General features: G+C 54.3%; 1 protein-coding gene across 7 annotated transcripts in view; it reads left to right on the plus strand.

The window, feature by feature from the left end:
• Window positions 1-13873, plus strand: part of NDRG4 (NDRG family member 4) — a 79179-nt gene that overhangs the window by 58151 nt on the left and 7155 nt on the right. For 5 of the 7 annotated variants that reach the window (XM_078438838.2, XM_060650636.3, XM_060650631.3 and 2 more), the window contains exons 3-8: window positions 2704-2748; window positions 10228-10333; window positions 10555-10675; window positions 10760-10822; window positions 10938-10998; window positions 13712-13798. In XM_078438838.2, the coding sequence (XP_078294964.1) occupies window positions 2704-2748; window positions 10228-10333; window positions 10555-10675; window positions 10760-10822; window positions 10938-10998; window positions 13712-13798 (483 nt within the window). Of the gene's footprint in view, window positions 1-2703; window positions 2749-6691; window positions 6889-10227; window positions 10334-10554; window positions 10676-10759; window positions 10823-10937; window positions 10999-13711; window positions 13799-13873 lie in introns of those variants that run through there. The other 2 variants (XM_060650634.3, XM_060650635.2) reach the window with 2 other exon arrangements.

Raw genomic sequence — 13873 nt, forward strand, 5'->3', positions numbered from 1 at the left:
TGCTTTTACCAAAGGCACGTTAAAAGCCCCAAACACCTGTGTGCTCCCAGCGTGGCCATTGTGGATTCTAGTGGCCTCACTCTTTGCCTTCCAGAGCTATTCTGGCTCTGGCTTTCTCTTCCGCTGATTCGCCTTTTGTAGCTGCGGTGTGGGAAGGGGTCTGTCCCCTCACTTTTTTCTTTTTCTCAAGATATATTTGAGAGACAGAGTACAAGCAGGGGAGGGGCAGAGAGAGAAGGAGACACAGAATCTGGAAGCAGGCTCCAGGCTCCGAGCTGTCAGCACAGAGCCCGACGTGGGGCTCAAACCCACGAACTGTGAGATCATGACCTGAGCCGAAGTCGGACGCTTAACCGACTGAGCCACCCAGGTGCTCCTCTGTCCCCTCACTTTTTAAACCTGCAACCTGCTAGGTGCAAGGTCTTGAGTCCAGGGAGGAGTCAATGTTTCCACATCTCTACCCGCCATCTCTCAACGTTTCAGGTTTGCTCACCTCTGAAGACTCGGCCGCCAGGTGTCCAGGGCTCTGTGGGAGAACTGTTGCCCCTTCTCCCTGTGCCTGCATCCCCATCCTCCCCACAGGTGCTCCTGGGCCTCCTCCCACCTGCCTTCCTCCCACTGTTCCTGCACCTCCAGGACCTCCCAGGGTCTCTGGATTGCCTTGTATTATTCCTGCTGTTGCTTGGTTTGGGGTCCTTTCCCATCTCCTGGGGACCCCCAGTACCCTGAGAGCACACAGCACACCCTGCCATTATCTGCCTCATCCCTTGTGCTGATCTTGTTTTTAACAAAACTGTTCCCTTCTCTGAGATAACTGTGCCCTTAGGATTCCCAGGTATAAAAGTCTCTCACATCTCTTTCCCACTTGGGGGTGATCTTCCAGTGAGAGGATTCATCAGTAACCAGCCTCGTCCCCTTCCTGAGACCACCATCCTCTCCGGGAGGCTCTGGGAGTGGCCTGACCAACCTTCATGCTCTCCACCCCTCCCCCAGGCAGAACCCTCCTGGCCCTGGAGGAGCCAGAAGGTGAAGCCAGAGGACAGCCATTGTGTCTGATACAGTTCGAGCTGCAGGAGACCTGGCTCTCCTCCTTGGGTGTGAGGCCCTCTAGTGCCATCTTATTCTCTCCACCGCCCCCACCGCCCCAACTGCCACACAGCAGGTGGCTCAACTTTTCCTTATTTTGAGAGTAAAACACCCGAATTGCTGGTTTTCATTCTTTTTACTCCTGTGATTTACGGTCATTTTCTTTCTTGTACTTAGTTGCCCACCCCTTGGGTTGCCGTCCTCTGATAACATCCCCGTCCTCATCTGATTGTCTCATTTATCCGTGTATTTATTCAGTAGAGCCATAGGGAGCATGTGCAGCATACAAACTCAAGTGCAGAAGTATAAAGGACAGAGTGACAGCTAACACCGTGCTTCTCTTGAATCCTCACAGACACAGGCTTAGAAGCAAGGTGGCCTGCCCTGTTTGTCATAGCTGAGCAGAGGGGAGGAGAGGTTTCTAGACAGACACAGTCGAAAGCAAGGCAGAGACCCAGGATCTCTGGTTTTCCTGGAAATGTGCTGGTCCTCCCCTCGTCCTCATGAGGTTTCCTTCCCTAGACCAGAACCCACAGAAGACGAGTGTCTGAGGGCTGGTAGGTGGCATTGGGGAGAACCTGGCCACACAGACATATAGGGTTCTAGCCCTCTTGCACTCTGCCTCTCTGTGCCTTGCCAACAATGGGTGCTTCTGAGCTCAGTTCCCCTCGTTTGCAAAGTCAGACTCGTTCTTCCAAATCTGTTTGGATTTGGGAAGCCCATTCCATTACAGGCTTTCTGGTAGGAGCAGAGTCAGACACAGTCCTGCCTTCATGGCACTTACAGCCCAGTGCAAGGGACAGGCACCGGAGACTCATACCGTTTGGGGTAAATGAGCCTGAAAACAGGAGACCTCTGTGCTTTGAGAGCACAGAGCAGGCACGTCTGGAAAGGTGGGAGCAAGCACAGGCCCAGACAGAGCCTCTGTGCAGCTTAGTAAAGCCCATGAGTTCCTCCCTCACTGCATGGGCCCTAACTTCCCCATCCCTAAAATGGGTGTGCTGCCATGTCCCAATGACCTTGAAAACCATCTGTGGGGGGAAGCAGGACAAAGTGACAAACGGTAAAGATTTGGCTTCATCAGAGATCCCACCATTTAATAGCTGTGTGATTCAGCCTCTCTAAGCCTCACTCTTCCTACCTGTAAGATGGGAATCTTCACATTTTATTATTTTTTTTTTTTACGTTTATTTATTTTTGAGACAGAGAGAGACAGAGCATGAACGGGGGAGGGTCAGAGAGAGAGGGAGACACAGAATCTGAAACAGGCTCCAGGCTCTGAGCTGTTAGCACAGAGCCCAATGCGAGGCTCGAACTCACGGACCGTGAGATCATGACCTGAGCCGAAGTCGGACGCCCAACCGACTGAGACACCCAGGCGCCCCAAGGGAATCTTCACATTTTAAATAAATAGGTAGAATTCATAGGATGAGTCGCTGCTTGTAGGCTCGTCCATCAGGCACTTACTGGCCTGATGCCTGGGAGGCCCTGCATCACTTTTGTTAACAGTAAGATGGACTGGGGAACAGCTAGTGAGTCTGCTCAAAGCTGAGCCCCTGTGGTCCCCCTGGGCCAGCCAGGACCTAACATGCCACCTCTCTGTTTGCCTCCCCTTAGGAGAACTCCGACACCTTCCTCTTGGCGGTGGACACAGACTGGAAGGTAGGTCTCAGCTCAAACTGCCAAGGTAGGGGCCTGACAGCTGGTTGGCACCTTACCTTGCCCAGCCCGGCCCCAGAGGAGGGTCACAGCCCTTCTGTGCGGGCACCTTGCAGCCTCCAGGACCACCCGCCTGCTCACAGCAGGTTTATCTGCCCTCTGCCCAGTGGAGACGTGCCGCTCTTTCCCTGAATGGGACTGAAGCAGGGGTGAGGCCTGGGGAGAGTGAGGATAGAGATGGGATGCTGTCATCTGAATCAGCACTTTCCTCCAGTGAGGAAACTCTCCAGTGAGGTTGGTGCTCTGAAATAGCTCCTGTTTCCATGGAAGCTGTTGCCGGGACAACCGTGTCCTCTTTAGTTTGATGCCAGATTCCCCGTGAAAATTGAAATTGTTCTTTGTTTTTATTCCTCTGCGCGATGAGTTCGCTCACTTAGCCAGCCGTTTCTCTCTGAGTCCCATCATGGCCATTTATTTCCGGGTCTTGGAAAACATCCGATGGAAGACACAATGGGGAACCTCAGTGGGTTCCAGGGCCCTGCTGGCCATCAAAACCTGCTGAACAAAATCAGATCCTTCTAGGCCCTTCCTCCTGGCTAGATGGAACTAGCCCCCAGGCCACCGCCCTGGCCCCGCCTGACTTCAATTTGGTTTGGTCTCAGAGCCCCAGGATAGCCCCAGCCTCCTGGTCTGGATGCAGGGTGACAGAAGAAGTAGGGTGGCCTGCAAGCTGCGCCCCCTCATGCACAGTGCTGCAGCAAGGATCCAGATCCCAGGCCTGTGCATCAGGCCCTGTGTCCCTTCAAGGACACCAGAGGAGGCTTCAGAACTATACATGTGCTCTGATCCCTGGGGAGCATCAGTTCAAACACAAAGGGCTCTGGAGCTGAGGGCAGGATGGGGTCTGGGGAACAAACAGGAGCCCGTGAGGAGAGAAAGGAGGGACGTGGCCAGGAGATGGCCCAGGCCCAGCTGGAGATCAGTACAGGCACCTCAAGGGGGACTTCTCGTCCTCCCTGCTCAAATGAAGGCAAGAATGTGTGGATGGACAGCCCTCAGCCCCTGCCTGACACCAAGTGGGACCTGCCAGACCAGGTGCTGACTACCAGCCCCCAAAACACACCCTGGAGGTTTTGAAAGGAGAGAAGGGAGTCCTGGGGTCCTTTGCAGCTCAGTCCTTGTGTACCAGGCCCAGCCCAGGGCTACTGCTGGCAGTGCCTGGGACCCTCTGCCTGGTAAAGGGCAGCATGTGCTAAAAGGCACCTTGCTGTCTCCAGTTGCACCACATGGAGGCTGCACAGAGGCTGCCTTTTTTTTTTTTTTTTTTTTTTTAGACGAGCAGCTGAGAGGACGGATGACCGTTATCTGGGCCAAGGCCTGGCAGGGATTTTATCCCCTTTGATTCCTTGCCTCAATGGACCCAGCCAGTGGGGGAGGCAAGACAAACAAGAGCCAGACAGACCTGGGTCCAGGGCCTGGCCCTGCCACTTATGAGCCATGTGACCTCCAACACATGTCACTGCCTCATTTGTACAGTGAGGACAGAGCTCGGACCTCCCCACGTGTTTGTAGGGAATGATGCCCAAGGCCCAGCACTCAGATGCTGAGAGAACTGTGGCTATGGCCACCACAGCATGGAGTCAGAGGCAGACTACCCGAGTGTGGTTCCTGGTTCTGTGTGACGTTAGGCAGGTTACAGAAATTCTCTGTGCTTCATTTTCCTCATCTATAAAGTGGCTGTTAAGAGGATAAAATAAGGTAGCACCTGTAAGGCATTTGACAGAGACTGGCAAGTGGGAGATAGGCTAGTAAGCATTTGCTACTCAAAAGTGTGACCTCAGGCCCGGAGTGCTAAGGTGCTGGTAAGCTCCATGTTTACTAGCTGTTTGGGACACTTGACTTCTCTGTGCTTTAGTTTTCTCATCATTTTCCACAGGTGTGTGAGGACTGTGTGTTATTCTTGCAGCCACTCATGCAGACAGCACAGCTATTCTCCCATTTACAGATGTGGAGGCTCAGAGAGGTTGACTGACTTCCCCAGGGTCACACAGCAGAGAAGTGGCAGAGATATGACCGGAGCCTAGATTTGGCTGGTAGGACCTGAGCCTGCCTCGTCCAGCCACAACTGCACAACCTCCAGGGAAGGGGCCAATTCCCAGTTTGGAGAGGCACACGGATTGCCCGATGTCTCCCCTGTCAGGGCCTGGGCAGGCATGGGCTCAGGTCTAGAGCCCCTCATGCAGCTCTTTCTTGTCTTGGTAGCAACTCTTCAGGAAAGCATGGTTCCTGTTCTACAGTTGAGGAGGCTGAGAAATTAAAAATCCTTACCCAAGGTTACCCAGCTAGTGGGTGGGGGAGCCGGGACTTGAACTCAAGTCTATGGATTTGAAGGCAGTGAGCCGAGCAGAAATCGGGCCATGGATTGGAGTGGGCAGTATCCAGGATCAGCTTCTCAGCTGGGTCCAAGGGTGGCCACTCAGAGGTCAGAGGCTGGACTGGGCATAAAGTTAGAAGGCAACCATGGAAGAGCAGGGGTTTAGTGGCAGAAAGGGTGGGAGGATACCCCCTTTGAGGAGCAGGTAGGAGCATTTTGTGGACAGGGCAGGGGGCGTGGCTGTGCCAAAGTGGCCGCAGGGAACAGGGAACATGGCTAGTAGGTGCGGGGCCGTGGGACACCGTGCTCCATATCCTGGCAAGAGGTCAGAGATGGGGCAGGGAAAGTCGTTGGTGCGCTCCAGACAGAGGATGTGGCCAGGAATAGCACATATGGCAGGTGTTGACCAGGTCACTGGGCACCAGAGATGGGGAGGTGACCCCCTTCCCTCAGTGCTGCCAGACAGCACGCAGGGCTGTCCATGCTCCTTCATCAAAGAGACAAAATGGGGGCACAGGCGCCTAGCACCCTCCTTCTCTGTGTGGTTCCTGCCGCCTCAGTCCTTGGGCTCTCTCCTCTGCTCACCTCCCTGACCTATTTCCTCTCTTCTGCCTCCTCCTTCCCAGTTTCCTCTACTTGCAGGACTCTAACCAGCTCTCCACCCAAGTCCTTGCTGTTCAGGACCGGGCAGAGAGCCTGAGATGGCCTCTGCATCCTGGCGGCCCCCCCCCCCCCCCCACCTGGGAGCCAAGCCCCACACTGGTTGTGGGTGGGTCTGCAGGAGGTGGGCGTGTCCACTTTGACAGGCTGACCCCAGTCCCTCCTCTCCCTGGTAGCCTCCAGCCCCTTGCTGCAGGGTGGGGGTGGCAGCCCCTTGCTGCAGGGTGGGGGTGGGGAGGGCAAGACTGGTGCGTCCCCACCATACCTGCTGGTTCTGCAATCTGCCCAGGCCCCCTGCGCCCAGAACCCCCATTTCAGCACTGTGGGCAGGTGCTAGGCGTGCATGTGGGCAGAATAAGGGCTACCTGGGGAGAACCTGGGGAGTGGAGAAGGAGCATTCCCTGGAACAGGGTCACGAAGGAAGGTTGCCCCAGACAGCCAGTCACTTCCCCGTCCCTTCAAGGTTAAGTCATCCAGACCTTTCTGATGCGGAGATTGGGCTCGGGGCCATCTCAGGCCCTCCCCGCCCCCCTGGGAATGGGACAAGGGCGGGGCCGCCTTGGGCATGCCTGTGTGGCCTCCCCTGCCCCGCGTTAGTGTCCGTGTTCATGAGAGCTCCTGTGTACCTGACACAGGGCACACCTGTATGTGTGGTCTCTTCTCTCATCTTCCCAGGACCCCTCGTGCAGCTGCAGCTGTTGGTGTGTGCCCGCGCGGGAGGTGGGGGGGCGGGAGGTAGGGGCTAGGGACCATCGAGGATGATGTGTTGCTGGGGGCGGAAGGAGTAGGGGGAGGAGCAGGAGCCGGTGAGAGAGGACTTCGGAAGCCAATCAGAGTCAGGTTTGTCTCCCGACAGCCAATCTGGAAGCGGGGGCTGGGGGCGGGGGGAGCGTGTGGCTGCGCAGAAACCCCGCAGGGAGGTGGGGCCGGCCTAGGCCACGAGCCTCTGCTTATAAATGGCCCGGGAGCGGCGCCCCATCACAGCGTCGCCGTCTCCCCTTCTCACTGCCCCCTCCCTTTGGACCGTGGTGACTCAGGCCTTTGTTTGCCCTTCCTGGTAGAGGCGGATCGCCTTCTCGCTCGGCAAGATGCCGGAGTGCTGGGATGGGGTGAGTGAGGGCTCTGGGGGCGGCCAGGTGGGCAGGGAGGAAGGGACATCCCTCTGCCCCTGGCGGCGGATCTGCCTTCAGTCGCCTCACCTTGGGAGTCACTGAGGCAAGGCCAGCAGTTTCTAGTCTCCCTGGTGACCCTGGCCTGCATTAGGGGTTAGTTAGGGTTTAGCTGCTAGTCAGCGTCTGTGGGGAAGGGCTGTGACCTGTCCGCAAGCCTGGGTGGACCGGTGTGCCAGCGCGTGCACATCCCCCTGGCGGTGTGCCCTCCGTCTGGCAGGTGCCCGGTGGGCGTCTGCCTCGCGCCTGTGACCATCTCAGCCCTGGGGCAGGCTGTGTTCGCTGCACGTGTCGGGGTCTCCACCTTTCTGATCCTGCGAGGGTTGTCTTGGTTGTTCGGATCGCCTCACTGAAGTGACAATCGAAGGACAGACAGCCTCTTCCTTCCTTAGGAGTTGCTTGCAGCGCCTCCGTGGTCCCCAGGGAACTGCCGCGCCAGTCGGGCTGAGGTGGGGAGGTCTGGGGGAGGTGCTACCCGAGCCTTCAGGCCCAGGTCCCTGCGGGGGAGAGCTCGAGGAGGGGGTCGCAGGTCTTACTTGGTGGGTGGGGGAAGCCAACGCTGGAGCCATGAGCCTGCGGGGCGGGGGTCAGGGCAGCAGTGCCCAGGGGTGCTGTCCTTCCTCCAGGAGGGAGAAGCAGGAGCACACCTACTACACCCCCCACGCCTGGCCTGCCCTGAAGGTGCCACAGACCACCGGGTGCCCTGCACCCAGGCAGCAATGTCAGCGCCTACCCCGGGTCTGCACCCGGGGGGCCGAATCCCTGATGCGGTTTGATGGAATGAATTGTACTAGCCCCTCCCCCAGCCCTTCACCCCCTCCGTGTGCTGAAACCCGGCTGGGAGCACCCCCCTCCAGTCCTCAAGGTCACAGGAGAGAGGAGTCGGACGGCAGAGAGAGGACGTCAGAGCCCCCTCCCTTGCTGCTGCGGCAGCTGTGCCTCGCGGGCGCCCACCTGGAGGCGGGGGCTCTGACGTCACCAGGAGCCAATGGGAGCGCTCGGCCCTGAGGGCTGGGGGCTCCTAGTGGGTCCGGCCGCGGCCCTTGGATCACCCCTCTTGTGCAGGACCCGGAGGAGCGGGGACACTGGGCTTCCATCTGGCTGAGCTGGGTCTGAGCTCCTGGATTGGCGGGGGAAGGTTCAGCCAAGTCATTGGGCCGCAGAGGCCCAGCAACCGGGCCATTGCCCTCCACAGCCCATCCCACCCGGGCAGTTAAGCCTTAGCTGGGAGAGCATTGCCCAGGCACCGGTGATGGTGTTGCTGCGGTCACACCAGGGCTGGGGGGCGGGTAGACGCCCCTCACGCGCAGTCAGAGGGTGGAAGTCTGAGGTGGTGGTGGTCTGAGGGTGGAAGATTGCCACCCTGGGCCCAGACTTGAACCCGGCAGGGCTAGAGCCGACCCCACATGGACCTACCCTTCACACCCGCAGGAAGCGCATTGCAGCTCTTGTGCGATGGGCGCCCCTCCTGCCCACAACCCTCCCAGTCTTTCCCCACCCTCCCTCCATAGCACTGTGCATCCCTCCTGCCCCAACCCCTACTCTTCAGAGCTAAGAGACTGTGGAGGATGCTGCATACCTCCCTGCCCCCCACCCCACCCCCCACGGCCACCAAGCAGGGCCAGGCAGCTCTGGAAAACTGCCTGCTTGCAAATCTATTGGGTGGAGCCTTGACTGCATACCCCTGATCTCTGAGGCTGGCACCTGGCAAGGCCTGCTGTACCTTCTCTGGACTTGACCTTGGGAAAGTTATTTCTCCTTTCCAAACTTCAGTTTGCTCCTCTGGGGCTTGGGTCCCTGTGAGGAGTAAATGAGAAGACACATGAGAAGTGGCTGGTCAGAGTCAGTGAGCAGGAAGTGTTCCTTGTTTTCATGGCCCTGAGGGAGGACAGGCCTAGGATGTGGGGAGGCTGTGGTGGACCTGGGACCACTTAGAGGACATCAGGTTTCTTTAACAAGGCCTCACAGCAGAATTGTGGCTCCCAGGGTGTGGCCTTTGGCCATAGGGTTTACATCACCTTGTCATTCCCCACTGGAGACACAGGCCTGAACAGTGGTCCTCTGAGGCCTGACCCAAGAACACCAGGCCCCAGGAAGCTGTCTCCTGCCTCCTGAGTCTCCCCTTTTCTCTCAGGGGCAGGAACATGGTATCTCTCTGAACCTAAGCATCCTCCATCTGTAAAAGGGGCAAAGGCATGCATAACATGCATGGCACCTGGCACACATGTTGTCCCTTTCCTGCCCTTGACCTTAGCTTCGCCTCCAACTCAAAGGAACAACTCACAGGGATCCCCTTGGTGCGGGGCAAGGCTGTTAATTCAGCTCTGACAGATCCTCTTAGAGTCTGTCCTTCGAGTGGCCCCAAGTGACTAGTTGGCAGAGGGACCAGCCAGCAGGGCACCTCCCTAAGGCTCAGGGACGCCTGAGCACTTCAGCCTCCTTTTCTGCAAGTGCTACATGCTCCACAGACATCAGCTTCTTCCGTTCTCATTGGGTCCCCGTGAGATGCGCGGGAAGAGGTGGCTGAGGCACAGAGAAGTGGTATATACCCTGTTCAGAGTCACACAGTAAGGGACAGAGGAGGTCTTGAACCTACATCATCCAGCACCTGTTTCCTGAAGGACTAATAACCCCAAGCCACAAAACCAAGGGCATGAACACAGGAGGATCCTACAGTGGTCACTGGAAGGCCTTTGGGGTGGGAGTGCACATCTAACCATGCCCTGTTGGAAGGGAGGCCTTGGGGATCTGGGGGAGGGGCATTCGAGGTGGAAGGAACAGCATGAGTAAGAGTGTGGAGGTGGGAGCCAGGGTCAGGTGCAGGGGTTGGAGGCTGGGCTTGGCTGAAAGGGGAAGGTTACTGCAGATTCTAAGCAGGGCTGTTGAGGCCATTCACCTTCTGAATGGAAGAGGAACATGGTGAGGTCGCGACTCAGGCCAGGGTGGCAGAACTGTCCTGGAGGGGCTGTAGAGAGACAGAGAAAACGAGCTTCACTGGACTCTGCAGGGCTAAGGGCAGCAGGGCCTGGGCACTGGCTGCCCACCCCACCAGTCTGCAGAACTTCCCCGTGCAGACTGGCTCATGCTGTCCCTGTGCCAGACGCCTCTGGGAAGGAGTGCTCCGTCTGCTCTGTTCTCCCTGGGGGCTGCTTGGGGTGATGAGAATGAGATGCCCCCCTGTTGGGAGGTGGAGGCCCCACCACAGGCCCAACAGCCCCCAGGCTGCCCATGAGCCGCAGTGAGGGCTGCCCAGAGTGTCTGGTACCGTTTCCCCTCCAGGAACATGACATCGAGACGCCTTACGGCCTTCTGCACGTGGTGATCCGGGGCTCCCCCAAAGGGAACCGCCCGGCCATCCTCACCTACCATGATGTGGGCCTCAATCGTGAGTGCACCCCAGCCTCATCCTGCCTTCCTCTGCCTCCCCTCCTTCCCCACAGGGCCCCGGAGATCCCCACTCACCCTCAGCTTGGTGCCCTTAGCCATTTGGGCCTTGGTGTCACTGCTGGGCCACGAGGCTGACCACCTCTGCCTTGCCCTCCCTCTCAGGGCCACAGGCCTCCCTACCCCTTTGCTGAGCCACAGCTGAGAGGTGTGTCTTTGCAGACAAGCTGTGCTTCAACACCTTCTTCAACTTTGAGGACATGCAGGAGATCACCAAGCACTTTGTGGTGTGCCACGTGGATGCCCCTGGTCAGCAGGTGGGGGCGTCACAGTTTCCCCAGGGGTAGGTACCGGGGAGCCCCCCTCCAGGTTTCCCAGCTCTGTGCCCCAGGCAGCACCTGGCCCTGACCTCCTGCTCTGCCTGCAGGTACCAGTTCCCCTCAATGGAGCAGCTGGCCGCCATGCTCCCCAGCGTGGTACAGCACTTTGGGTGAGTCTCTGCCCTTACCCTGTCCCTGTGCTGGGGGGGCCATCAGAGTCACCTGATGGCAATCATGGGAAGTAGCTCCCCGAGCCCTGGAGTGACCAGCCACACTTTCCACCAGGTTCAAGTACGTGATTGGCATCGGAGTAGGAGCCGGAGCTTATGTGCTGGCCAAGTTTGCAGTGAGTCTCCTTACTTCCACCCCCACCCCAGGGCTGATGTCTCCTGGAGGGGGCCACCCTTCAACCATAGGAACATTTGCTCTTTCTTCCTTCTCCTTCCCCTCCCCCCACTTCCTCTTCACTCAGAAAAGCCCTTTGTTTTCTTTTATTCACGCAAGGAAATAAAAAAAGAGGGAGATTACTTTTTCCATACATTTCCTCAAAAGACTAGACTATTACTTGCTTACCATTATCCACAGCCAAAGTTTCTTTTAGCGGCAAACCATACAACTAACTGCTCTAGCCACTAAGTAAGGATTATCCTAATCACTCATTCAGTAATTAGGGTGATATTTAAACATAAGGCTTTTTTTCCCCTCTTTTCAAGTTTTTATTTAAATTCTAGTTAGTTAACATAGATGATAAAATTGGTTCCAAGTGTAGAATTTAGTGATTCATCACTTACATACAACACCCAGTGCTCATCACAAATGCCCTCCTTAATACCCATCCGCCATCTAGCCCATCCCCCGCCCACCTCCCTCCATCAACCTATTTGTTCTCTATCGTTAAGCCTCTTATGGTTTCCTTCCCTCTTTTTTTCCTTCCTCTATGTTCATCTGTTTTGTGTCTTAAATTCCACATATGAGTGAAATCATATGCTATTTGTCTTTCTCTGACTGGCTTATTTCACTTAGCATAATACCTTCTAGTTCCATCCATGTCATTGCATGGCAAGATTTCTTTCTTTTTGATGGCTGAGTATATTCCATTGTGTACGTATACCACATCTTCTTTATCCATGTCCAGTCAATGGACATTTGGGCTTTTTCCATAGCTTGACTACTGTGGATAGTGCTGCTATAAATATTGGTGTGCATGTGCCCCTTTGAATCTGTGTTTTTGCATCCTTTGGGTAAATACCTAGTAGTGCAATTGCTGGATCCTAGGGTAGTTCTATTTTTAACTCTCTGAGGAACCTCCATACTGTTTTCCAGAGTGGCTGTACCAGTTTGCATTCCCACCAGCAGTGTAAGAGGGTTCCCCTTTCTCCACATCCTTGCCAACATTTGTTGTTTCCTGTGTTGTTAATTTTAGCCATTCTAACAGGTGTGAGGTGGTATCTCATCGTGGTTTTGATTTTTATTTCCATGATTATGAGTGATGTTGAGCATCTTTTCATGTGTCTGTTAGCATCTGGATGTCTTCTTTGGAAAAATGTCTGTTCATGTCTTCTGCCCATTTCTTAACTGGATTATTTATTTTTTGGGTGTTGAGTTTGACAAGTTCTTTATAGATTTTGGATACTAACCCTTTATCAGAGATGTCATTTGCAAATATCTTCTCCCATTCCATAGGCTGCCTTTTAGTTTTGTTAGTTGTTTCCTTCTCCATGCAGAAGCTTTTTATCATGATGAAGTCCCAGTAGTTCATTTTTGCTTTTGTTTCCCTCACCTCTGGAAACGTGTCTAGTAAAAAGTTGCTATGGCCAAGGTCAAAGAGGTTGCTGCCTGAAACACAAGTCCTTTCTTAACCAAAAATTACACTTACATTAAGTTTGGAAGGTTTAAAGGAAGTTGCATTTCAGAAACATTGTGCTGGGTAGGAGCCCACAAGCTTTTCATCTCTGAAAACAAAAACTTAATTTTCAGGATTCAAAGTGTTTCTTTTTTCAAAAGAAAAGACCAGGAATTTTCAACTCCAGTATGGATTTCAGCACTTAACTACTAACAAGTAGATATATATATAATATATATATATATATATATATTATATATATATATATTATATATGTATAATATATATATATTATATATATATAACTATATCGTTATAACTATATATAAAACTATATATATAGTAATATAGTAGTATATATAAAACTATATATATAGTTATATATATTACCATATATAGTATATATAACTATACTTATAGTATATATGTATATATATTCCCTGTCACCCCAGATAAACTTGACAGGATAGTAAAGTCGTATGTATATGACCATTTTCCCCTAAATGTGGGCAAACACCTGAACAGATCATTTGAATTTCTTTTACCATCAAACACAAAACAGGCTTTGGAAAGGTCAGTTTCTTACTTCACTAGAGCTTCTTTTTCTATGAAAGCAAAGAAACAAAGTGTTTTATTTTTTAATTTTTAATTTTTTTAATGTCTTATTTTTTTATTTTTGAGAGACAGCGTGAGTGGGGGAGGGGCAGAGAGAGAGGGAGACAGCTGTCTGCACAGAGCCTGATGTGAGGCTCAAACCCAGGAACCATGAGATCATGACCCGAGCCACAGTCAGAGGCTTAACCAACTGAGCCAGCCAGGTGCCCCTAAACAAAAGGTTTTATTGCGGATGTTTAATCCTCAGTTTTACAACAGATCAAACAGATTCAAAGACCTGTTAAAAGGGGTGGAAAACAGTGACATAGGCATAGATTCGAAACCAATCAAAGAATACTGAAAGGTGCCGAATGGAGTAGAGGGTGAGCAGAGGCAGCCAGAAGGGGTGGGGTGGGGGGCAGGCAGGTTTCCATCTGTAGCCAGTGGAGGCATCTGTGGCTCCTCAAAGCCCTTCCAGAGCACGTCCTCCTCCTCCTCGGCCCCTCCCAACCACCTGTGAGATAGGCAGAGTCAGCATCTTACAGCCCGTTTGCCGGGTGGGAAGGCTGGGGCTCCCTACATACTAGCCAGCCTCCCAAGCTCTGTCTTCCTCTCATGGCAGCTTATCTTCCCTGACCTGGTGGAGGGGCTGGTGCTGATGAACATTGACCCCAACGGCAAAGGCTGGATCGACTGGGCGGCCACCAAGGTGAGCATGGTCCACCTAGCAGACGGGGGTGGTGGTGGTGAGGGGCGGCACTCACACTGGCCTCCACCCCGGCCC

The sequence above is a fragment of the Panthera onca genome, chromosome E2 (genome assembly GCF_046562875.1).
Source record: "Panthera onca isolate mPanOnc1 chromosome E2, mPanOnc1 haplotype 2, whole genome shotgun sequence".
Taxonomy (NCBI): Eukaryota; Metazoa; Chordata; class Mammalia; order Carnivora; family Felidae; genus Panthera; species Panthera onca.